General features: G+C 35.5%; 5 protein-coding genes and 1 long non-coding RNA gene across 6 annotated transcripts; 3 read left to right on the top strand and 3 right to left on the bottom strand.

Annotated features, from left to right (window-relative positions):
- Window positions 1-852: 852 nt before the first annotated feature.
- Window positions 853-3,694, bottom strand: LOC121251148 (protein LOW PHOTOSYNTHETIC EFFICIENCY 1, chloroplastic-like). Its single transcript, XM_041150482.1, has one exon. It carries the CDS (start codon window positions 3,259-3,261, stop codon window positions 982-984), a length of 2,280 nt encoding a protein of 759 aa, XP_041006416.1. The 5' UTR covers window positions 3,262-3,694; the 3' UTR covers window positions 853-981.
- Window positions 3,695-6,388: 2,694 nt separating this feature from the next.
- Window positions 6,389-7,378, top strand: LOC121251146 (BAG family molecular chaperone regulator 2-like). The gene is made up of 2 exons (XM_041150481.1): window positions 6,389-6,776; window positions 6,950-7,378. Exons 1-2 carry the CDS (start codon window positions 6,515-6,517, stop codon window positions 7,174-7,176), a joined length of 489 nt encoding a protein of 162 aa, XP_041006415.1. The 5' UTR covers window positions 6,389-6,514; the 3' UTR covers window positions 7,177-7,378.
- Window positions 7,379-8,565: 1,187 nt separating this feature from the next.
- Window positions 8,566-9,364, top strand: LOC121251145. The gene is made up of 2 exons (XR_005937924.1): window positions 8,566-8,932; window positions 9,048-9,364. It is a non-coding gene; the product is annotated as an uncharacterized LOC121251145 (long non-coding RNA).
- A 934-nt stretch (window positions 9,365-10,298) lies between these two features.
- On the bottom strand, window positions 10,299-14,012 carry LOC121251144. The gene is made up of 3 exons (XM_041150480.1): window positions 12,985-14,012; window positions 11,815-12,057; window positions 10,299-10,492 (listed from the first exon to the last, which is right to left on the bottom strand). The coding sequence occupies exons 1-2, from the start codon at window positions 13,767-13,769 to the stop codon at window positions 12,051-12,053; spliced, it is 792 nt and encodes a 263-aa protein (XP_041006414.1). The 5' UTR covers window positions 13,770-14,012; the 3' UTR covers window positions 10,299-10,492; window positions 11,815-12,050.
- Window positions 14,013-19,545: 5,533 nt separating this feature from the next.
- Window positions 19,546-21,453, top strand: LOC121251143 (pectate lyase-like). Its single transcript, XM_041150479.1, has 3 exons — window positions 19,546-19,735; window positions 19,851-20,591; window positions 20,752-21,453. Exons 1-3 carry the CDS (start codon window positions 19,620-19,622, stop codon window positions 21,110-21,112), a joined length of 1,218 nt encoding a protein of 405 aa, XP_041006413.1. The 5' UTR covers window positions 19,546-19,619; the 3' UTR covers window positions 21,113-21,453.
- A 2,682-nt stretch (window positions 21,454-24,135) lies between these two features.
- On the bottom strand, window positions 24,136-24,597 carry LOC121251261 (classical arabinogalactan protein 11-like). The gene has a single exon (XM_041150620.1). The coding sequence runs from the start codon at window positions 24,595-24,597 to the stop codon at window positions 24,136-24,138; it is 462 nt and encodes a 153-aa protein (XP_041006554.1).
- Window positions 24,598-25,806: the final 1,209 nt, after the last annotated feature.

Here is a 25,806-nt window from a genome sequence, read left to right as displayed (position 1 = left end):
TATTTGAGCAATTTGAGAGTATCCTAGTCATGTTTCAATGGTAGGAAGCAAGCAGCAGGCAGCACAATTAAGAGGTATTTGTCTCAATTATGCGGTGTCATTTTGTTCAATCTGTCAGAAATCTTGAATCGGCTACCATATTCGAAACCTGGGAAACAAAATTAATACTCCAGTCAGACCAATTATACTGATGGCAATCATAGACTTGTCAACAAGCATTTGCTCTGGTATACCATGTTCTATTATTTTTTCGTCAAACGTACTTGTATTTAGAAGTGTTAATTTCGCCAGCGAGCTTTTATAAATCCAGATCATTTCTAATGTTTCTTTCAACAACAATTTTTTTTTTTTTTTAAATTATTTCAACCACTGTGGATAGATCAATCGCTTTGGACCTCCAATTGATCACTCAGAGGGGCTCAAACCTTCAAATATTGTTTAAAGCAACTGTGATTTCTCATTGATGTTTCTGCAATACGGCATCTACAGCTCATTGTAGGGGTAGCTCATGCCCCATATGGAAAGCACAAAAATAGTAACATTCAAGCATTAATGAATTAAATAGTTTGACAAAATATAGAGAAATGCGGAGTACTTGTTTGAGAATATAAGGGGATCCTATCAAACATCTTCAAAAAAATAGTTCTGTAGAAAAGTTTCATTCCAGGAACCAAAATGATTGAAACCGTTTGTGACATTGATTATGAAATCGAACGTGGTTTTCGATCATAAGCCCTTTGTTACTCAGAAGCAAGAGGGTTGAGTTTATTACATATGCTTTTATTAGCCTTCCACGTCTGAATATACCTGTCTGGTTGTCGTTTGTTCTGAATTTCTGCACAAGAGACGGTGTTTAAGCAGCGAACAACAGTATCAGAGCTGCGCCTTAAAAAGGTTGGTTCAGAATTTATTACATGTCCACATAAGCTAAAATATGGGGGAAAAGAAAAACATTGTACAGAGCTCATCGTCACAAATCACTCAAGGGTTTCCTTCTGTATGTGAAATATTGTAAATTTCCTTTCTGACAAATGGTTTACTTCTCCTGGGAACGTCTGCCAAGGTAGAGAATTCTGTCAAAGTTTTTCTAATATGGAGGGTTTTCTTTTTATCTGGAGGCCGAGGACCTAGAACACTTAAATCAACAGTTGCTTTATGAATCTGAGAGGATTGTAGGACTGCATCATAAGCCTTTGACGAGAGGTTAAGGCCCTCATTCTGAGCCCTCAAATATAACTCATACGCAATCCTTGGTTTTCCATCCTTTGCCAGAGCCTCGATCAGCATTTCGTAACTAATCTCATTTGGGGAGATGTTCTGAACTTTCATGCGATGAAACCATTCATATGCTACACTGCTCATGCCGTTGCGTGCACACCCGCTAATTATTGCATTGTAGGTCACAACAGTTGGGTCTATACCTGTTGAAACCATTTCCTTGATGATGGCATCAACCAAATTAAACTTTCCTTGCCCAGTGAAAACCGAAGCCATGATTGTGTAGGCATACAGGTTTGGTTCAACACCTACCTTGATCATATGGTCCCACACCTGCCGGGCCTCATCATAGAGCTTCTTCTTCTCCAGTGCACTAAGCAAGGCTCCATAGGAGATTATTGTAGGTTTTGCACCTTGTTCAACCATCCTCTTAAATATTTGCACCGCAGCAGAAGTTTCTGAAGCCTTGGAACAGGCAATAAGTACTGCATTCCATTCCCTACTTCCAGGTTTAAGACCTTTCTCTTCCATCTTGTTGAGCAACCTAACACCCCATCTCCAAATTCCCCTTCTCTTAGCTGCGGCAAGAAGAATATTGAAGTGAGAAACTACCAGCTCCTGTGACATGCTATTTGGCTTTGGCCCCTTGTCCAATAAATCCTCATAGATCTCCAGAGCCGCCCACCACTTCTTAGCCTTCCCCATCAACCAAATTGCATGGTTACAGACAGATAAGCTAATTTCAGAATATCTTTCTCTTATCCTATTATACAACTCCTTCACAACAATGTAATGCTCTTCACGGGTACAAGCCCACAAAAGACGTTCCTGTTCTTCCCGACCAGGTGGAAGCCCAGCACTATCCATATCAGTGAGAAGTTTCAACACATTGGTACTCAAGTTCTCACCACTCACAAGCCATCGCCGCATTACTTGGTAGCAAACACGAAGAGTAAACTTCTCAAGTTTAACAAATTCACTGTCCCAATCTTCGTCAGCACCTTTCTTTATGTCACCTTTATGATATTTTTCCCTGAAATCAATAAAAAAACTTAAAGCTCCATGCCCATCTTCCATTTTTCGATAAGCTAATAAAGCTGTAGAATAGGAAACTGGAGAAGGGTCAAAGCCCTTCCTCTGGATCTCTTCAAGTATATTAAGAGCTTCAGCACCTCGTCCTTGCTCTAAGTAGATTGACATTAAAGTGTTGTAAGTAACAACATTAGGAAGAACCCCTTCCTGCGCCATATCATTCAAGACTTTCTCCATTTCTCCAAACTCTTCAGACTGTTTGACTGCACCCAATAAACTATTATATATGAAAAGATTAGGGCCAATCAATCCATTAGTTTCAAGCTTCTTTTTCTTAAGCCAATCAACAACAGCCAGTGCAGAATTCATTCTCTTGTCCCTACCAAAACCTCTGATCATGGATGAGTATACTTGAAGGGGCAACTCACCCTTGTCCTTTAGAATCTCTTCGACATCATCCGCAGTTCTCGCAAATCGTAAGCTCCATGCTAGTGAACGAACATCAACCTTTGAAGTCTTCCCTTCCCCATCTTGTTCTGCACTCTCGATGTTATCATCTCCCATTTTATGATCATTATTATCATCCACTTCACCCAAATTAATATAATCGCCATCCTTGCTCTCAACTTTCCCTGACAACCCATTAACAAAATCCGATCCTTCTCTAGGAAATTCATTCCCAATTGCTTGGTGTTCCATTGCCCAAGCCAATGCAATCAAGGCACTGAAAGGACTTTTCTTAGGCACACGAAAGAGTTCCACTTTAAGTTTAGAATACCCACATCCCAAATCTAACTCTGAGCTCCCACAGCAAGCCCCACGCCGAACAACTCCCTCGTTATTTGAAAGCATCAAGAGACCAGCACTTCTACTATGACAAACAGGGAAACCAACGCCCCTCATCTTTTTCTTTCTCCTCCTAGTTTCAATTCTATGAGAACCCAGTTCAATGCCCGATTGAGATACCACCCAAAGGTCACCCTTTGATGGCAAAGTGGTTAAGGATTGCATTTTCGTATACAATTTACAAGTAAAGACAAAAACTAAGAACTGAAAATTCTATAAAACATAAGAAGGAATAGTATTTTCTCCAATGACAATTTTTTTTTCTGGAAAAGTTTATCGCCTACAAAGAGGAGAGAGAAACAACAGGCAAATAGCGAGTGAGGTTTGGTTATGACTTACAGTTCAATTGAGTTTGGATTGGTGGGTTCGTACCTCGAAGATAGGTGTGAGAGAGAGAGAGAGAGAGAGAGAGAGAGAGATGTGCAAGATTAAGCTTTGCAGGCAGAATTTAGTGGATGTCTGAAGTGGGTTTTAGGCACTTCTCGTATTCTCTGTGGCGCTGTGGTCATCTCTCAGCCATTCATTCAATTGCACCCAGAATGAGCGGTCACGTTAATATCAGTAACGCGGACGTGATTCAGTGCAGCTGCTAGCCTATGCCTGAAAACCTGAAAATTAATATTGTGTTAAAAAAACCAGCATATCTCATCAAAGGGACGACGTCATAGTATGATGAAACTGTGGGCCGACCAGAGAATTTTAGTTGGGCCAGAACTCAAATCCGAACTGAATAGTTCCGACCGACCCAAAACAGGAAACAGGGAACTTGGTGTAAACTACATTAACTATTTACGTAGTTTTGTTAGAATACTTGGGTCTATTCTACAACCAGCCCAACCAATTGTTTGTAATCTTGATCAATTCCCAGGTCCCAAAAAAGAGTTATTCTTGTTCTAAAAAATATTATTTTATTTTCAAGTTGATGTATAGAACAATTTATAAAATTTAAATTTATCTTTTGAATCAAATTACGTCATATAAGTAATTTATCAAATGTGTGCTATCTACACAGGTTTATAAATATTTTTTTTCCCAAAAAATATAGCGAGCTTAATCAAATCTATTTACAATATAAAAAAATGCTATATACTATGTTTTGATCTCACTCTTTATTTTACTGTATTGACGTGACATTATTCAATGAAATCGCTTAAAAACAATTAATAACACAATAGAACAAAGAGGAAGACATTGCATATAAACATTATTATTATAGTCTAGCCCATGCATTGCAACTGATCATATATAATTATTATTGAGATGGACGTTGCCTCGATGCGCATAAAATCTCTGGCTATATATACATATGATCTTCTGATTCAGCATGCCAACAAGATCAAGCAAATCTTGTGGGATGCGTGAAAGAATCAATCTTGTTCTCCCTTTCTTCCCCTTGTAATGTGCGTTAGCCTGCCTGCCTGCCTGCCATGGTAGATATCATCATCTTCCATATTTTCACGTGCTCCTGCTGCCAATTTCTCAACGATTAAAACAAAAATTCTGAGTTTCTTATGAACAGCAATCTTTGACCAAAACAAACTAATTCTTCAGGTTGAGGCAAGAACATACATACATATATATATATATGTATGCTAATAATTCATCTGCAAGTATAGAAAAATGGCTTGCTTTGCCTATGCCTGGTCCCTGGATAATGAATGCGCGGCAAAACATGAGCACAGGGCCCATTCCTACGCACCTTTTCTTCGTACGTATTTGCTTAAACAGGTTTTCAGAAACACCCATGAGCCTATCTATCTCTTAAGGACCATTACCCGAACATGTGGGGTGTCCACTGCATAAAAGCTAATAGAAAATTAGAAACTGAATGCCCTTTTCATATATTTCTCCCTCTGCAAGTGCTATGTCAGCTGGAACTTGTAAATTTTAATGGGTCACTTTACACGAACTGTCCAATTCCGACGGCCAGATAATTAGTAGTTGTCGCACACTAATTGAATAGGTCTGGTCAGGAGGCTATATTCTAGTAATTTAAGTGTAAGTCTAGAGAATCTTTCACTGTTAAGTTGGCTACTTATCCCTTAATTTCAGCATATAATTTTATCTTTAATATAAAGATGAGGACTTTATAGTCTTGGACATGGTTGAGAGCTAAAGACTCTGTATTTTTCTAACTGTCTCCCACATGGGTTGATGCCCAAAAGATTAGTCAATCATCCATACAAATATATATATATATATATATATATATATAGCAAACCCAAAAGAGAAATTAATCATATATAAGCACCACCTAACCAAGCAATATTAAACCAAAATCACAAGTTTACGAGTCCGGACAAAAAAGCTTAATTTTTTTGCATGTTCAATGTAACATATATTCCATGGGGACAGTTGAGAGCAATGACCTTTTGGATCCAGGAAAAAGAAAAGGAAAAAAAAGAAGCTATTTTATCAATTTGGGGTCTGTTTGAACTTTGAATTGTATATTAGGTACGGTTTGGATAGTGAGATAACATGAGATTGTTTTAGATGAAAGTTGAAAGTTAAATAAAATATTATTTTTTAATATTATTATTGTTTTGAGATTTGATAATTTTGAATTGTTTATTATATTTTATGTAAAAATTTAAAAAAATTATAATGATAAAATAAAATAAAATGAAATATTTTTATTATCGAACCAAACGGGGCCTTTAGCTACCCATGATGGAAGGTGTTTTCTTTTACTCTAAGTTAGTGCCTTCTAAAAAGATAAAAGAAAAAAGTGAATGATAGTGTGAGGATGGAAATGATCTCGACAGTTTTAAGGTCTATAAATTTTACACACTTTATTTAAAAAATGTGGATAAATCTGAAACATATATAAAGAACTCATGTTTTAACAGTAAACCTAACTATTTTTTAAAAAAAGTATGCACAGTTTATACATTTTAAAACTATGTCATGCATATTACTCTCGTGATAATTAAGAGAAAACTCCATGTACACTTTGAGGTTAAAAATTTGTACTTTTTATTTGTTTTTTTGTTTTTCCAAACAAGGCCTTAATTTGACAGGCAGTACGGTTCTTTAAACAGAGTCCAAGACTAGCTAGATAGAAGCTAGCCATCAAAAGAAACATAAAATTTTATGAAAAGGACCAACTGACCAATCAATTCGATTGAGTTTGGCCCGCTAATCAAGCAAGCGTGTAGTGAAGCACCCACCCCCATGTGCCTAAAATTACCACACGAAACTGTGCCCATATTGTTCACAAACTCATTGTCTCATTACCAACATAAGCCTTAATTTTATGGCAAAACTAAAGGCGACTTGTATTTTATATTCATAGCTTAATGCACGCTCTCTACTCCTATATATATAACTACCAAACCCCCAAGCACTTTGTCATCTCCATTGAGTTTGAGTTTTGAGAGAGATAGATCAGAGGGCTAAAAGAGAGAGAGGAAAGATCATGATCAAGTTGAGGTCAAAGAGGTTTTGCAGAAGCAGCTCAAAGCTCAGTGGTGGTAGTGGAAATGTCAACAAAATCAAAGGAGGAGAAAAAGGGTGCTGTGGAGGCATGAGTGAAATCAAATGGGAACTTCGACCTGGTGGCATGCTTGTCCAAAAGAGAGACACTGGGGAAAGTGTGGGAGAGGGAATGATCACAGTTAGAGTCTCATCAACTGTCTCAAAATGGCATGACATCTCCATTGAAGCCACTTCAACTTTTGGTAATTAAAGCCTTGATCTCATGCATATATCTTGTACGTACTTGCTTACAATCAGTGTTTTTGCATCGTTTTTACTGTACTGGATCATCTGATCAGAACATGAGCATGTATAGGAGATGTTCTTTTCTTGTGGGAAGTGATTAAAATTTCCCTTTGAATATATATATTTTCAGGAGAATTGAAGATGATACTGTCATTGGTGACTGGTTTGGAGCCAGGGGAGCAAAGGCTACTGTTCAAAGGGAAAGAGAGAGAGGATGGTGAATACTTACACATGGTTGGGGTTAGAGACAAGGACAAGGTGCTGCTGCTGGAAGATCCAGCTACCAAGGAGAGGAAACTCTATGGCTTGGCAGGAGACCAATCAATTGGGGCTCCCTTTCATACCATTAGTGTATGAATGAAAAAACTTAATTAAACATATTGTTCAGTACTAACCATTAAAAAAAACAATGCTAAAACATGGTGATGAGTCCTTCTCCATTTGTCTAGATTAGGGACTGCTGCTTGTATCCCTTTTTTTTTGTGTGTGTGAGTGAGCAACTCTAAATGCTGGCTTTAAGCTAATATATATATATATATGGGTGATCTCTTTATATTAATCATTCCCTCACTTATTTTCCTGGCCTTTTCCCTCATTATATAATATAAACGACCCATGCGTGCAAGCCGACTCATAGACTTTTGAGGAATAAAGCTAAAGCAGTACTAAAGTAAGTTTATTTTTATGGCTAAAAGCTGGCATTTTATGGGTTCCACAGCATGTATGTATAGATTGCTTGAGCCAAAAGGGAGAGTTCCATTGATAATTCATTCGAAGAAAATATCCTAAAAGAACCAAAGATTTTAGGTTCTCAAAGTGCGGGGCAAAGGGGTCCAATGACAGGTATTAAATTCTTATTTTTGTTGTAGAACTTTGGACAATATCATTCGTAGACCCCTCACACCTCCTCATGCACATCCCACCCCCTTACTTGCTATTGCTACGCTATGATATATGAAAAACCGTAAATTTTGGGAATAGAAAAATAAAATAAAGATGAAAAAACACATAGATATCGATATATTAGAAAGAAAAACAATACAAATTCAATAATCTTCATAAATTTTTATATAAATAAATGACATTTTTATAAAATAACTTATAAAAGTAACATTGTTTTATAAAAATACCCTTAATTTAAAATATAATTATATAAAATATTATAAAAATGATGATACATGTATCATTATTCTAGGTAGAATTGCACGTAAATTTAATTTGGGTCATGGCCACATAATATTAACAAGAAGCCCAGAGTTGAAGCGACAAAGCCCAATACAAGAATAATAATGGAGCCTAAATGCAATTCCATGGACTAAAAGTCTCTATAGGTCCAAATTGATTTATCATTTTGGGGTCTTAGCTTGTGTAAGTTCTAGATGAAAGGGGTATTGATAGACATTTCCTTATAATTCTGTTTTGAAAGTTCCAGATCGAGATCGATTGATTGAGACAATTGTGGGCAGATACCAGACGAGCATCTACTTGATCACAATGGATATACTCGGAGCCAGCATGTATTGCCTTTTGGTTACTTGTTTTCCAGAGATAATATAGAGAGCAGATAAAAAAAAGATGGCAATAGAAATACTTTAGATATAAAGAGATTATATAAAAGTAAATTTACAAATTGATATGATATATCAGATTGTAAAGTTATTTTTATTATAAAATAAATCTAATAGATTCCATAAAATCATATCAGTTTGTATATTTATTTTTATGTATGTAACCGTTCTCATTCTGTATTCAAATACATATATGTTCCAGCCATGGATATGCATATTATTCAGGGTATATGCATAAAAAAGTCATCTTCCAAGATAATGAAAGCTAGCTTAAGGGTTAGCATGCAGAGTTACTTTAGACCAAAGTTTATGAAAGTCAATGATCTATCATCTACCCACTTGCTTCAGATATCTATAATGATCCCCACCTTTGCCCTTCTTATCAACAAGAGAAGACAGCCTCTCACTTCCATTTTTCCTTTAAAAAGTTGGAAAAAAAAAAAAGTAAAAACCCTTAAACAAAGCACTCCACATCTTTCTCTGAGTTGACAGACTTAAAGCGTTCCAACTTCCAACACCAAAGGAGTCTGTTTTCTCTATCTGTGGTATGAAAAGATCTCCTACAGTCTCATAAATTCCAGCGTATGTGGTTCCATCTCTTATTTTCTAACATCTTTGATCCAATATATATTGCATGTGCTCTGTTGACTGCTGATGCAGATGAATGCTTTCCTTTTTCCCGATCACAGAGTATAATAGGCCGGTGATGATTTTCTGCTGAAGAAGATGGTTTTAATTATTTGTGTTGACAGAAGATAGAGAGCACAACTGAACAAACCCAACAAAGGCTTTGTGTTTGAGCTGTTTGTGCTCTCTCTTCTTCTGTCACCATAATTTTCTGCTGTTTCGAACATTATCATCCTCCTTGCCTCGGGGTTTTCTGTTATATCTCCATGTTCTGTTAAGGTAAGATGCATGAATACTTGGTTCTTGCTATAAGGTTAATTATCCTCAACTGAACTTTGTTCCGGGGTTTGGGATTTGTGTCTCTGATCTTGGGAGCCTAACTTTTATTTTGTTGCAGTTGTTTGTGCCAAAATATCTACATGTTGTAACTATCTATATTCTATTTCTAAATTCAGGAGATATAATTGAAGGAGATTCTAATCCTGTTTTGCTTCTGTTACTATGCAAATGGAAACGTATTGGGATGCAGAGACATGTTTATGTTGACTGTCCTGTTCAAAAGAACATGACCATGCCTAGTGGTGATTTAATGTGAAAACGACATGTTGAGACTGTATCCTATTCCTATCTCTTCTTCTTGGCTTTGTTCACTTTTATAGCAGAGCATGATGTTTATTACAAAGTATTGAAGGAATCCCAATATTCACTATGACTGCAAACGGATTTTCTGAGAATAAAATGTAAATCTCCTCAAATTTTTGTCCGAACCTGTAAGGAGCGCCTGCGGTTCTTTCCGTCTAGGCCCTTGTCTAGCTCCCCAGTGGGTTGGATATTACTATAGTCAGAGGCGGAACTATCATAAGGCTTGGCCCTCCCAAAATTTTTAAACTTTGATGAAAATTAGATTTTAGAATGTGATTTTATAAAATAGACTATATAAAAATTAGTATTTAGCTTCCCAAAATTATTTTTTCTTAACTTAGCCTTCCCAAACTAGATTTTTTGGTTCCGTCCTGACTATAGTCACGTTTTAATAGGGAAGCCATGTCATCTCTGACCGCTCCCTCTAACCCTTTTAACTTAAGGAAGAAAAAAAAAAAAAAAACTCGTTTACTCGATCAACAATTGCTGCTAATGGAGTCGTTTAGGATAAAGACAGACAACACCCTTAGCAATGTCTTATATATTACCTTTGCCAATAGTATTCTGCAAATAAACGTAATTTGGCTCTGTAAATTGATGGGAAAATTAAGCAAACAGGAATACAGGAATGGATCTCATCCATTATTCCAAAGTAGGCACTCCATATAACTAAAATCTCTGTGCCTCTACAACTTTTTTTTTTTTTTTTTTTTTTTTTATTCATTTGGATTTGTTTTGGCACTGACTAACATTATCTTAGTGCCCCCTACTATGTTGCAAGGAAAAGAAAAAGTCCAAGAGTCTATGCCTTCTCAACTTCTCTTCACGAATCGACCCTGCAGAAAGTATTTTTAAGAGATCATCAATTACTGAGATGAAATTGATGTAGCATTAGCAACAAATAGACAAGATTATAACATACCCAGATCAATAAACATGTCCAACGTTTCTTGATTTATAATATACTAAGTTCTAATAACTTTTGTTCTTGTTCTGCCCTGAAAAATCTAACTGTTATCTGTTGTTAGAAGTTGGAACCTTTGGTTCTTTGAAATGCAGGTTGAAGGGATGATCAACAATCAGTTGGAGTCTCAAAGATAAGAACAATGAGATTGAGCAAAGTCCATTTGGATTAGAGACCTCAGACAGAGTTTGGTTTGACCAGTTGTTCATAAACAAATCAAACAGTACTTGTCACGACCAAAATTTAAAGTAGGATAGGATAGGATTACTGTGAAGTTTTTGAAAAAAGACTTGTCAAAACAAGGTAGCTTTGAAATTAATAGCGGTGTGGGTCTTGTGACATCGATTGAAAGTGAAACATGAGACAGAATTGGGACATCCTCTAACAAGATAAAATTAGGGTTAATGAATTCAGAATTTCATACTGATTGCCGGTAGCCTCAGAGATGGCAAGAATTAGCTAGACGTTTCAGCATCATGCACCATTTTCTCAATTAATATGTTGACTTGACACATTACACATCGGAAATGTTGATTAAATATTTCCCTGTTCACACTTCACAGGCAGTCCAACTTGAATGCAACTCTTTCTTGATTGGAAAACACTACTGAGGATGGCCACCGACATTTTCCGTCAATTTGTTTTTGGGAAGTAATCTAGCTACCGAGCGATTAAATAAAAATGATCTTATAAATTGATATAATTTTATGTAATTTATTAAATTATAAAATTATTTTTATTATAAAATAAATCTAACAGATAAAATGAAGTCACGATAATTTAAAAAATTGTTTATTCTTATAAAATAAATAATAAAATTTATCTTTTCTTATCGATTTAAATTTTTAAGACTAAGTTATAATTTTAAGAGGAGAAATCTAATCCTAAATTCTAAGAGCAGGTTTGGAAGGTGAGATGAAAATTTTGTGTTTTGTTTGAGAGTTTAAAATATTATATTTTAATATTATTATTGTATTAAGATTTGAAAAAAGGTGAATTAGGATTTAAAAAATTTGAATTGTTTATTATATTTTGTATGGAGATTTAAAAAATATGTAATTATGAGATGAGATGAGAATTTTATATCTCATTCCATCTCCAAACCTGCCCAACTCTTTTTAAGACAAGCAGCGATTTCACTTTGCAAAAAAGACAAAAACAAAGAAGAAATGAAAGAGGGTGAGGGTTATATACCTTCATACGGGGTCGCTTCTCAGCATTAAGCTTTCGAACTTCGTATCGGATACGCTTTGAGAAGAGTCTGTTCTGCCTCTTCTCCTTGTATCTCAACACGCTTGCTTCTCTGTGCCTCGTCTTCCAACCATCTTTGCCTTCCGCTTCCTCCTCCACTTTCATGCCACAAATATCGGTACTACTACAACCCATTTCTGGAACCGCCCATATATTACCAACGCTGCCCCACCCATCCCCTAGAATCTGCCCAATCAACAAATGTCACAACCCAACTTCAGTGCATGCAGTTCCGAGACCAACTATGCAAATTACTTTTTGGTTATTCGTTTCTGGCCGATGTCGATGGACCAAGACAGAATATAATATAGTATAATGGAATGATAGATATTATATCTTTTATGTTTGGATCTTTAAGACACAAGGAAAAAAACACTTGATTTGACAATTATACCAGTTTTTTAATTAGCTTTATCTATCTATTATTGGAAGGAGTGATTGTCAATGCCCTCTGCAGTCTGAACCGTTTATTGGCCCTAGAAAGGCTTCCAAGTATAGGTTTCTACTCTTTCACATTTCATTCCTCCCAAAACTCTTGGCAAGTGTCAAAGTAAGAGTCCAACCCCACTATTTTTGTTTTGTTTTTTAATAAGGAAACAACCCCAATCTAACCCAAGCCCCTCTCCTATGCGAGTGAAGAAAAAGAAGAATGTGGATTGTAGATCTTCCTGCAAGCTTGGGTTACGGTCACGAGCACCTATAATGCTATATTCATCGATCGTGATGTTTATACCATACACCATATTTTTATTTGATTCAATAAAAAAAATCATGTGTGCTGTAGTAAACATGAGTAAAATCTTTCTATGGGTCACTGCAGTAATCTAAAGTTGAAAATATCAGTCATTCCAACCAACAACATAAAGTGTTGGTGAACTGGGCCATAGCTACAGCTGGGTAAGGTGCGCTTGGGCCACCATAAGCGAAAAGGTGATGTTGCCCAGAATTCCAATAAGCAATCGGCCGGAGTCAAATACGAAAAAAATTTATTAATGCCACAATGATATAACTATGATCTTCATCCAGCTTCACAATTTAAACATATGTATATGAATTATGAAAATTGTTGAGATAATAATAAGGATATAGAACTGTACGTAGCTAAGATCTTACATTGGCACCGTCATGGGCAAAAAACCGATCCTCGTGCAAGTCAGGCACAGTCTGTGGGGGGACTCTCCGGCAATGAAAAGCGAGCCCTTTCCAGACCAAGCGTTTAAGATGCCCTGATAATCAAGCTTCAACGACAGCAACCCCTGCATCTTCGTCCGTTTTATTGCACAAGGCGGCCATACGTCCGCCGTGCAGCTGCTCACCTCTTCCAGCTCCTTCTTCTCCACTAGTACCTCCGAGTAACACACCCACTTCTCCTCCTCACTCGGTTCTCTCTCTTTGTTCCTCATGGCCGTCCGTACCAGCTTCGAGCTCGTGTTGTTACAGTAATTGCCACCGACATCAACACCCTCCTGATCCCTATCCTTTCCCCCGTAGGCGTACGTTAGTGACGGCGGGGAAAAGAGCGAGTCATCCTCGGAGGACGTCGAAGCCTCGGAAAGGAGGCTGTTAAGGGTGGCGCCAGGTTCGGTGTCGAAGAGGAAGGCCACGTTCTCGTCGTGTATGTCTTTGTCGTCCACTAGGTTTTCCGGGTGTAGAGGAAACAGGTTCAGCTGGTGCTGGCTACTGTGATCATCTGCATCGTGTTGGTTGTTTTTGTGGCTGTGCGTCATTTGGGAAGAGGTTGGTGAGTTTTCTGAGGAAAGTTCCAGGCGGAGACTAAGGAACTTGGGCTTCCTGGTCTTGGTTCTTGTTTTGCGTGCTGGTTTAAGCGTTGCTCTGGCTTTCTCTTTCTTAGTCCGAGACCTGGTTTTCATATCCAGAGGACTGTTCTTGTTGCACATGATCTCTCAGCGCATTCACACACTCACATACAAGGCACTCTCTGGCTTCCTCAGCCTGATCTCTCTTCCTGGTTGAAGCTGGGGAGTGAAGAAATTGTGAGAAAAAGTGAACAACATTTTGTGGGGGCCGCAGGAGTTGGCCCCGTTGGGAAGAAAGGTAAGAGAGGAGAGAGGGTTACAGTCAGCTATCTCGTATTGAGGGATGACAGTGATAGAATGCTTTTATCGACACGTGGACCGAGAGGATTGGGATTTGGGTGAGAGACTGGATTGTGTTGTTATCCGGATATCGTTTGCCGATGGATTGATGTACGATGGATTGGGTATTTCAAGGTTATTATTATTATTATTTTTTAATTATTTTTCTTTTTAGCAATAAAAGCTGCACTTCATGCTTTATACGATATGAATCTGAGTAATGTTAATTCACGTGATGGGTGCCTTATTCGATAGCATGGTATAATCGGTCTAGTTGGATTTGATTTTGAATAAAATTTAGTATCGAATCAATATGGATGGATTTTATATTTTTTAAAATTAATTACGTCTAAGTTATCTTTTTAAATTAATATTTTTAATTTTATCGATTTTCAGTCTAATCCAATCTCTTTTTCTACTTTTATAAAATATAAAAAACATATAATAAAGTGTTACTTGATAAAATGTTATTAATAATTTAATATATATTATGTTTAAAACATATGATCAATTAAATTTTCATCTTTAACATTAAACTTTTATTTTATAAATTATAATAATACTATCTTATAATAATTATATTAATAATATATGATCAAGCAAATTATAAATATTCATATTTAAGATTAATATTTTATGTTATAATTTATAAATTATAATATGAAATTATTTCATATATGATATATAATTATATATTATATATAAATATTTTATAGAATATAAAAAATTAATTTATATATATTTTTTAACCGGTCTGATCTTGAAAATTATAGAAAAATTGGACTAGATTCAATCGGTCCAATCCAATCCAGACCGATTTAAATTTATATCCCTATTCGCTAGTTGCAAGAGTACTCTTTATAATTTTAAATATCCATGTCACGTATTATTTAATGTTATAATTTGATTTAAAAAATAAATTTTAATTAAATTTTATTATTTAAATAATTTAGATGATATATTTTAACCACCGATTTAAAAATATAATAACTCGAGCTGCAAATATCCTTTTAAGTAAGAGCATTGTTAGTCCTGCCAAACACCTCACTTCTGCTTAATTTTGTTCGGTCCGAAGATAAAAGGCACCTAAAGAAATTACGGCAAAATTTTCACTGTTCTACTGAGTGTGAGACCATCGCCATCATTCGACTCTACTTAACACACTTGGGTTTACATTTTGTTGGCACAATAGGAAATGTCCAGAGATGACAGGCAAGAAATCCTCCAATCAGCATGAGCTTTACACGGGAAAGTGTAGGGTGGGACCCGAGTCTTTATCGCTTTTGTCTTCACCTTTGTGTACTGCTGGCAGCCCACGTGTACCAAGTTGACGGAAAAAGAAATATCCCAGTTTAAAAATTTAAAAGTACCTCTTTTTTAAATGGCGGCAGACTGCAGTTTGTTACTGGTCAGCCCAATTGCACAGTTGAATGCTGATGACGTCGTGCTTGCTTCCATGGTCTTCTGAAATTGAGGTGCTGGGGGATTTTGAGATAGAAAAATTTAATTATAAATGATTTTATGAATTAATAAATGTATTTATTTAATATGATTAGTTAGAAAATAAATTTTATTAAAAATAATATTAATTTAAATTTAAAATATAAAGACAATAATATTAAATTAATAGTAAACTTGCTTATATAAAATAAAACTCTTTCGAGAATTGAACTCGGAGTCGGGACCTCTCGCACCGACGCACCGTATGCAAGAATCATACCACCAGCCCAAATGCCCTTATGCCGACAACTGTACTTTACGATGGGAAGGTGTCGGTGGAATTAGATTAACGATTGTACAAATCTCACATATTTTTTTTTTAAAAATAATAATAATAATAATTAAAAAAATTAGTTTTTTCATATATATTTCATATTGATTAATATTTTTTAAAATAAATATGCAAAGTTTCACTAACTGAATATAAATGTCATTTTCGTGCACATTTTGGCAGTGGGAGGGGGACAGTGTGTTGTGTTGAACAGAGTTCATGCGTTTCACGGTTGTAATTATTTGGACCGTCTGGATCTAAATCAAAAGGCAGACTGCTAATTTTTTCTTTGGGCAAGGATAAACAAACTGGGCTGAACTTTCGGCCCCAAGTTCAAGGCTTACTTTCGACCTAAGGAGTCCCTCCTGATCCACAAACATTCACGTGCGAGTCAGCGACCTTAATCCAATAAACCGAAGAGTAAAAAAGAAGACTAATTTTACTTATTATTTCACACCATATATTATATTTGATTTTTTTTTATTTTTAATTTTATTCTAGCTGGAACTAAATAAATTATTCTACTCATCATCCCTATACCATACATTTGGTAAGAAAAAAAATAAAAATAAAAATAAAAAATTATTTATAGTGTGTGGTGTAAGGATGATTTAGTAGAATTTTTCAAAAAAGAAAGAAGTCGTCTTGGTAGGGAAAAATTTTATTCATCATTCGTACAAACCACATATATATTTTTTTTCTCTTACCGAATATATGGCATATGGATGATTAGCAGAATAATTCAATTAATTTAAGAAGAATAAAACCAAATTTAAAAAAAAAAAATATGGTGTGTGGAGGTGATGAGTAACAAAGCTCGTAGGTAGATGAAATACTTATAAAGACAAGAATATGAACGCATATTCTTAAATAAAAAAATCAACAAATATTCTATTGATATATGTGTGTGTGTGTGTGTGTGTAATTTTTGATTTATTTGTGTTTGGTTGGGGAGTTGGTACTTAGATATATGATCTTTATTTGGCATCCAAGAAAAAAGTAGCTAGAGAGATGGCATGGAATGTTGCATTATTATATATGCCATTTTGAGTCTCACACGAAGTCCATATCATATTATTATTATAATCAACAATTGGCAGCTTACACGTAAGAATTTCCAATTTAGGAATTAGTTTGTGCATAAGAGGACAAGTACTAGTATTAGCGGCCAGTACTTAATTTGTTCTTTAGTTTAATTAATTTTACATCCTCAGGAAACAAAAACCTATATATATAGCTATATATATAATATGTGGTTATAAGAATGATGATATTTATATAACTCATTCTGTGGCCAATTAATCAATATTGTCATAGTATTATTTTATAAAAAAATATATATAACCAATATTTAATAACTTGAATTTCAAATTTAATTTACATGATAATCATATATATTATATGCATCATCCATTTAAAATAGAATTGTAAAAAAAAAATTTAAAAAAAAATATTTTACGTACGTACGTGTATTATTATATATTTACGTGGTTAATTAACTTCTATATAATTATTAATTATAATATTATTTATAGGTTGCAAGTTGATTCGATTGATTGCCCAGCTAGATAGGATCGATGCCTCAAGTTGTATATATATATATATATATATATATATATATATGAAAATGCTAAATGTACTTAATTAGAAAAATGTACAAAAAACTTATTTCTCCATATGTCAGTTATTGATACGTTGAAAATTATAAAATTTGAAATTCAATTTCAAAAAAAAATTAATAAAATGAATCTTGTAAATAAAAGTATAAGTACATGTAAATCCAATAACATTGCTAATTTGGCTGCATCGTGCATTGTACTCGATCGTGCATGATCACTTTATATATAATAATTATATAAAGCCTCATCATGTTATCGTCAATGTTTTGTTAATAATGCTTTCAATTAAGTCCATCGATCGCCAAATAGTCCGTTGGGGCCATGGCATGCATGCATATGCACGTGATTAAGCCGTAAATGTACAGAATCTGAACCCAATGACTGAATAATTAGCTAGACTTTTAGAGAGAGAAAGAGAGAGAGAGAGAGAGAGGCAACTTTTTTGATCTGATCATCATGACTTGATCTCATGCTATATATTGTATATATACCAAACTAATTGACAATAATTACGATGTCTTTGAAAAGTTAGCAAAGGGCCGGGGATCATGCATGCAAATTAAGTACTTATAAAAAGCATGGTACTAATTTACTACGGCCAATACGGACTAAATTGATCTTGGATCTTGACCAACGATTCATTGTATTTAAGTCCTTAATTAATTAGTAATTTGTTTTCTCCTTCTATCGCAGTAGTCAGAGGAAACATGCGCGCATACAGTAAATGTTGTTCAGAATCTTTGAAAACAATAGCCCCTAATTAATTAATTAGATATATATATATATAAGCGCCGCGCGGCCGAATTAGAACTTTCTCTTTTTCATGCGATCGAGATCAGCTTCTACACCTAACTTACTTTCATTTTACAAAGAAAGTTAGGAGCCAATTCATTCAAGTAGGAAGATCGGGGACTGAGGGTCACCTTTTTCCACTGCTCACGACCCCAAAGTCAGGCCGATTAGGTTTGGCAAATAATAAACATGAGTTCCATTCGGATGATCAGTCTTTTTCTTCGGGTAAGTTTTTAATTAAATAAGTCATTTTATCCAAATCATCAAAAGATAGATGAATGCGCATGCAGTCGATCGTTAAGCGAGGGATTCATCAACTACATGATGATCATGAAGATCATACCGTCTTCCTTTTTATGTCTCATTTTAAAATTTATAATAAAAATTAATGCTAGATATAGTTTTAAAATATATATATAAATCTCGTATATGACTCCTCTTAAAAAAGAGTGAGCTTCACTATTAAAAAATTAATTCTTTTAAGTGAGTCTCATATTTACCTATCTTAAATCTGCAAATATCATCTCTTTTTTAATATGATAACGTGATACTTTTTTTATCTTAGCACAAAATGTTATGTCCTTAACTAATTAGTGTTTTTACAAACACTTTGAATGGCATAACATTTACTGATAGAACGATCGAGAATATATATATATATATATATATATAGTACTATATAATGTTCATAGAGATTAGCTAATAATTATTATATATATGTATATAAATTATCAAGACTAGTTAATAAATAATTAATCATTACATATATATTAACCTCAATGCACATTATGAATAATTCAATCAAACCTTAATTCTAACAAAATGTCCGGCACAATCATGAGTGAAAATAATTTGATCGTGCACCTATTACTTAATTAGTCTTATAAAATCGTTGACCCATGATTTGGGTCAACAATATGCCATCAACACATGATCATAGATATCGTTAATTAAAAATGGATTTTTTATAATTTGTTGGGTGCTAATTAATTACTTTATTATTTGCTTACTCGTTACTTGAAGAATGATTTTTAAGATTCTACTACACCATATAACCTAATTAATTAGATCCATGGAAATATTCAAATGTAGTAATATTTATTATGAAAAATTTTATACACTGCACTCTCATTTTATTTTTGTATAAAGAAATAAAAGCCCGTGGGGCCATCGGAAAAACAAAGAGTCAACCAATTTGACTTGGAGGGTTTGAATTTATGAGGGCTTGATCAACGGTACTTTCAAACTACCGGATGTATAACTGAAAAAGAATAAGAAAATTAAAAAGCTGACCCTGAAATTACGATAATGAGAGCACCCCACATGCTCAACCTGCCTAATCACGCCATTACTCCCGGCTTTTTACTCCTTTATAATCCACCATGTCTGCACCACTTGACTTCACTCCCCCCACTACTGATCTCTAATTTCCTCCCCTCAACTAGTACTACTTCTCCCCAAGATCAGAAAATGGCCCATCTTTCCATTTTCTTTCTTAGTTTCTTCTATTTTCTAAGCAGCAATCCAGGTTTCGTTTTCTCCTCTCCTGTACAAGACCCTGATCTTGTCGTCCAAGAAGTGCACAGGTAGTTAAAATTCACTTTATACATTAATTAATTAAGGATATTTATTGATCTGTACTATGATTTATGCATGCTGAAATTGTGTCACTTTTTTTTTTTTTTTTTTTTGGGTATATAGGAGCATCAATGCCTCCAGGAGGAACTTGGCCTATCTCTCCTGCGGAACCGGAAACCCCATTGATGATTGCTGGAGGTGCGACCCCAACTGGGAGAAGAACCGCCAGAGGTTAGCCGACTGTGCCATCGGGTTCGGAAAGAATGCCATTGGAGGAAGAAATGGTCGCATCTATGTGGTCACTGACTCCGGCAACGATGACCCCGTGAATCCCAAGCCCGGTACTCTGCGACACGCAGTTATACAAGATGAGCCTTTGTGGATCATTTTCCAAAGAGATATGGTGATTAAGCTGGAGCAAGAGCTTGTCATGAACTCTTTCAAGACCATCGATGGTAGAGGTGCTAGTGTCCATATTGCCGGTGGGCCATGCATTACCATACATTATGCCTCTAACATCATCATCCATGGCATCAACATCCATGACTGTAAGCAAGGAGGGAATGCCAATATAAGGAACTCCCCTCACCATTCTGGTTGGTGGACCAGATCGGACGGTGATGGAGTGTCCATCTTTGGCGGGAGGCATATATGGGTGGACCATTGCTCACTGTCTAACTGCCATGATGGCCTCATCGATGCTATCCATGGATCCACCGCCATCACCATCTCCAACAACTACATGACTCATCATGACAAGGTCATGCTTTTAGGCCACAATGACGCGTACACACAAGACAAGAACATGCAAGTTACTATAGCCTTTAATCACTTTGGAGAAGGGCTAGTACAGAGAATGCCGAGGTACGTACGTACTACGCATGAGGAAAATATTCAAAAGTGGAAATTGCAGATTTACCCTTTTACTTCATTCAGAAGTACATAAACATAGTATTTGGGGGTCTAATTTGCTTACAAACATTATATATATATATATATATATATATATATATATATATTGCAGGTGCAGATTTGGGTATTTTCATGTGGTGAACAATGATTACACTCACTGGGAAATGTATGCCATTGGAGGGAGCGCTGCGCCTACAATTTACAGCCAAGGCAACAGATTTCTGGCACCCGATTTGAGGTTTAGAAAAGAGGTGACAAAGCATGAGGATGCACCAGAGAGTGAATGGAGGCACTGGAACTGGAGGTCGGAAGGGGATTTGTTGTTGAATGGGGCATACTTCCTGCAGTCTGGCGCAGGAGCATCATCCAGCTATGCCAGGGCAAATAGCCTGAGTGCAAGACCATCTTCTCTGGTGGGCTCAATGACCAGGACTGCTGGTGCACTTACTTGTAGGAAGGGTTCCCGCTGCTAGCTAAATGATCACGCGCGCATGAGATCATCCCGGCCTAGATATATCATTAATATGAGTAGAAAATAACTGCGGGGAAGCAACAACAAAAATTAAGGATGAGATCAAGAATATTAATCTCTCTAGATATATATAGCTTGTTTGCCAGCAGTTTATCATAATAGACTATATATAGTATTAAGTCACTCCTTTATATAAGGACTAGTACTAGTACTAGTACTGGTACGTAAGAAGTTAGATCAGTATCGCTTCCAGCTTCCTTCCGCCTATATATAGCTAGCTTTATAAAACATCTTGGATCGATGCTATTGACAATTCCTGTCTAATGACACGGAAGTTATAAAGTGCCGATTTAGTTGACATTGTAATGCACGTTTCAAATTAACCCCGATCGATTTGGACCCTCTGCACTTCCCAAAAGCCCCCTCTCATTTCTGTGGAATCTTACAACTTTTCCCGGCCTTCGATCTCATCATGATGATCTGCCAGTGGATGCGTCATGCATGTGTGCATCGGACGAGTACTCAAGACCAAGTTTGCTAAGAGAAAAACACTTCACACAGTAGCATTTCTAAATTAATTATGAGAACAAAAATTCGGTTTTATTGAATTAATCTCGATCGAATCTATATTCCATTTAGATTTTCATGACTGAAACGATATATAATTTCGAATATAAATAGCAAATAAAAGGCAACCAAAAAGGAACAAGTGATAAGTAGTACTTATGAATTAGTTGGCTGGTTGATCAAGGGATACTCAAGGTCTTTCAAATACGAGTGCATGGTTTGGGATATTATTATATATATAGGATATCATGTCGTTGATGATGATCAGTGGCTTGATGGATTATTGATCAGAAAAAAACGACATTATAATATTAATGTACGGACGTCGAAGTCATGATCAGCATCAATGAACATTGCTCCAAATTAATTAGGAACGTAAGTCCGCCGCACTGCCACTAAGATCAAAAGCAACCGATTTATCGTAATTACTACGTACGTATCACGAAATAGAGCATACACAATCATAATGGGTGAATAATTAAAGACGTGTCGGAATAAACTTTTTCCCTCCTTTATATATGATCCTGTCGTCAATCTGCAGAACTGCCAGCTGCGCACTGGAGGACCTAATTAACTTTACATGAAGGGCACGAGGGCCCGAGGCGCTCGCTCTCTCTCTCTCTCTCTTCTATTATAATAAGCAGTTATTTAATTATGAATAGTAATTTTTATTTTTTTCTATTAATTTTTCTTATTTTTTCATTAAATCCGATTTTATCAAAAGACTATTGAAATTCTTAGTCATTTGACGTGTAATTCATTTATAGAATTTAATAAATAATTTTATTTTACTAAAAGGTCTTTAAGACCCTTGATATCTAAATGTAAATAGTAACTTTTGTTGTTTTTTCCGTTAAGTCATGTATTACCAAAAAATCTTTAAAATTCTTGACTATTTGACATGTAGCTCTCTTATAGAATTTAATGAGGGATCCTGTTTTACCAAAATGTCGTAATTAAGAACCTTGACCATGTGACATGTAGCTCATTTGTAGAATTTAATGAAGGATCATGTTTTACCAAAATGTCTTTAATAGTCCTGCGGTTATATACTTTATTGAAGTTTAGATTTTTTTTTTTTAATCTTGATTTTTTATCTTTTTTTAATCTTGTATTTTCTTTTTCTAGACAAATAAGCTATTGAATTTTTTACTTTTTTTTATTTAAATCATTATATCAGGTACATTCCGAAACTAACGCACATGGGGTTGTTCCTTAATAATAATAATAATAATAATAATAATAATCAATGTTTGACTAGAGAGATGGTGAGCTTGATGCTCCCTCGCACGCCGGAAAACATACAATAATTTTAGTTATCTTTCATGATACATGACTGACTATATAGTTAATCTATTTATTTCATGCATATCACCAATTAGATGATTTCACTACAAGAAAAATGAATATTTGTAACAGATTATTTACAACGGAAATGATTATATATTTGTGACGAAAACATACTCATTTTAATAAGAAATAGTCATTTTCACAGGAAATAATTAGCCACATATAAACAATTTTCTTGTAGTGTCTTACTAATTTTGCTCATGCAATAATATTCATGCAAATTATGATTTGTTCTTTATTTAACTATCGATCATGGATAAAGTTAAATGGCATTTAATTAATTTGGTGAAATTGCCCGCCCTTTCATTTTGAAGTAGATGAGCTAGCTAGGCTTTTTCATGTCAAACTCATGTACTACGTGTCAAACTCTTTTTTTTTAAGTATTTTTTTTCTTTTGAGTCGGGGAGGGGGTCGAACCCAGGATTGAGTGTTATGCCGTCAATCATATGCCTTTGCCTTGAGTCGGGTGTTGGCAACATTTTAAATAATAGTAAAATTTACTACGTTTTAAATGAATATTACTTCAAAATAAACTATATCATGTATGCATTCATGATCATGATCTGGTCAACGGAAATTTAAAATATTTAGGGTTAATAAAAAATGAAATAACCAAAACAAGCAAATTTATTTATTTGAGAAAAAAAAGGAGTACTATTGCTTGAGAATATTATAAATTTTAAGGTAATTATTATATATATATATATATGCATGCAGGGGCGAATATCAATGAGATTAATTATATATTTAGAATATGCATGCATGCCAAATTAATTAATAATTTAATATTCACAAAAGATCAGCAAATTAATGAAAATTATTCTGCTTCTCCCAAAATAATGTCTCATGTATAACCCAGAAACTCGATCGATCGCATGCATGCACGAGCATACATTTATAAATAAAATCGAAAAAGTTATTTAAACAATAAAATTAAGGACCGACTCCTAAACTAGAAGATCATGTCCCTTTAGTATTTAAACGGCTTTCCCCTGGATTGAAAAACTGACACACGTACGAATTAATCATAAACACATGCTGCATGCATAAAGAGTTTACTCGTTGCGAACAACAACAACACGATCTCAATCTCGTCGCTAATTTAATTTAGAAGACGAAAAAGCCAGCGACGAGGGCAGCACCAGCGGCAGCAGAGACCTTGAGGGCGGAGGCGCTGCTTTCTGTCGTGGGTGCGGCTGCAGGAGCTTCATCAGCAGTAGGTCCAGCTGCGGGTCCTTCAGTGTACTCGCTGCCTGGGGCGGGAGGAGAAGAGACGCCAGTGTCTGGGGAGGAGGCATCCGAAGGAGAGGCGGCAGGTGTGGAGGTGGGAGTAGCAGAAGCCTTGGGTGAGGAGGAGCCGGTGGGGCTGGATGCTGATGGCTTAGGAGCGGATGACTCTGAGCCTTTTGGTACTGGGGCTGCGGAAGGCGACGATGATGGAGTGGTGGGTGAGGATTTCGGGGTGGGAGAGGCCTTGGGAGAGCTCGTTGGAGCTTCCTCGGCCTGGGCTGCCACCACTCCAGCAACGGCAATGCAAACCAAAGCCAAAACAATAAATTTACGAGCCATTATTACTTGATCTTGCTTATGTTGTCTGTGGGTTCTGTGCGTTCTGTTAGGAGAGATGAAAGATCAGCAAGATGATTCTAAAGATTGCAGTAATTCTCTAAAGATATAAAGAGAATTACACTGCACCAAAGAATGAGGGGAGACGTTAGAGATGAAAGGGAATATATAGGGTTAGGGGAATGAGGAAAATTAGGGAAATGTATGGAGGAGGCTTAAGATGGAAGGTGGCTTTCGCATTTCGATTATCGAGATATAGTTGGTTAATTAGTCGGTTATAGGGCAAAGGAGAGGAGAGAGAGGAGGGCTACTGGATGACCGGCCGGATTTGGTGGTCTTGGGGATGATTTGCGCGGGTCTTTTGTTTCGAGAGAGTGCCAAACTTGGGTTTTGTATCACAGCCGAAATAGATACTCCAGTTGTAAGTTAATTTGATCATTATACATCATCATCATCCTATCTGATTAACATGTACGTACGTACAGAAATTAAACAGTATTCGATCTAGTAATTTTGATCTTAAGAATATATATACACATGACACACATAAAGATATTATATATTAACGTTCGATGGGGGATCAATTTATAAGACTAGGTTTGGATGTCGAGATCACTTTAACCCGTATCAAATCAATCATTAATGTAACTTACTATTTTTTCAGCTTTTTATAAAAAGTTTAAATCTATCTCAACATACTTTATACATTTAAACACGTCTCAATGAGACCCACAAAATATTACTATTCACAGAAATTCAGATTATCTGAGATCACCTCAACATCTAAATGCAAGCTGTGTTTGGCTGTTGGATCCAACTCAACTCATCTCAAACCAATTATTGATGAGACCCACTACTTTTTCTTAAACTCATCTCAACTTAAAAAAGTTAAACTTATCTCAAATGGAACTTACAAAATACTACTATTCACAATTCAACCCATCTCAACATCCAAATGCAGCCTTAAAGTAATTATAGTAGTTACTATATAACCTTAATTATAACTTATATATATAAATATATATATTTATATCAAAAATTTCATGTGAAGTTACTTTTGCGTACTTCTTACGAACTCCACTTATAATGTGATTGACTGCATTACTTTTTTTAATATAAAATAACTACTTTAGTCAATCACATCAATGAAGTATATAAGAAATACACAAAAATGATTGTATATAACATATCTGTATATGTATAGATCATCAA

This window comes from Juglans microcarpa x Juglans regia, chromosome 2D (assembly GCF_004785595.1).
Source record: "Juglans microcarpa x Juglans regia isolate MS1-56 chromosome 2D, Jm3101_v1.0, whole genome shotgun sequence".
In the NCBI taxonomy this organism is placed as follows: Eukaryota; Viridiplantae; Streptophyta; class Magnoliopsida; order Fagales; family Juglandaceae; genus Juglans; species Juglans microcarpa x Juglans regia.
The sequence above is the reverse complement of the archived record's forward strand: the minus strand, read 5'-3'. Positions and strand labels throughout refer to the sequence as shown.

Coding starts and splice junctions, on each gene's coding strand:
- LOC121251143 (XM_041150479.1), top strand. CDS start 19,620: ATGGCCCATCTTTCCATTTTCTTTCTTAGTTTCTTCTATTTTCTAAGC. Junction 19,736..19,850: donor GTCGTCCAAGAAGTGCACAG/GTAGTTAAAATT, acceptor TTGGGTATATAG/GAGCATCAATGCCTCCAGGA. Junction 20,592..20,751: donor CTAGTACAGAGAATGCCGAG/GTACGTACGTAC, acceptor TATATATTGCAG/GTGCAGATTTGGGTATTTTC.
- LOC121251144 (XM_041150480.1), bottom strand. CDS start 13,769: ATGTGCAACAAGAACAGTCCTCTGGATATGAAAACCAGGTCTCGGACT.
- LOC121251146 (XM_041150481.1), top strand. CDS start 6,515: ATGATCAAGTTGAGGTCAAAGAGGTTTTGCAGAAGCAGCTCAAAGCTC. Junction 6,777..6,949: donor TGAAGCCACTTCAACTTTTG/GTAATTAAAGCC, acceptor ATATATTTTCAG/GAGAATTGAAGATGATACTG.
- LOC121251148 (XM_041150482.1), bottom strand. CDS start 3,261: ATGCAATCCTTAACCACTTTGCCATCAAAGGGTGACCTTTGGGTGGTA.
- LOC121251261 (XM_041150620.1), bottom strand. CDS start 24,597: ATGGCTCGTAAATTTATTGTTTTGGCTTTGGTTTGCATTGCCGTTGCT.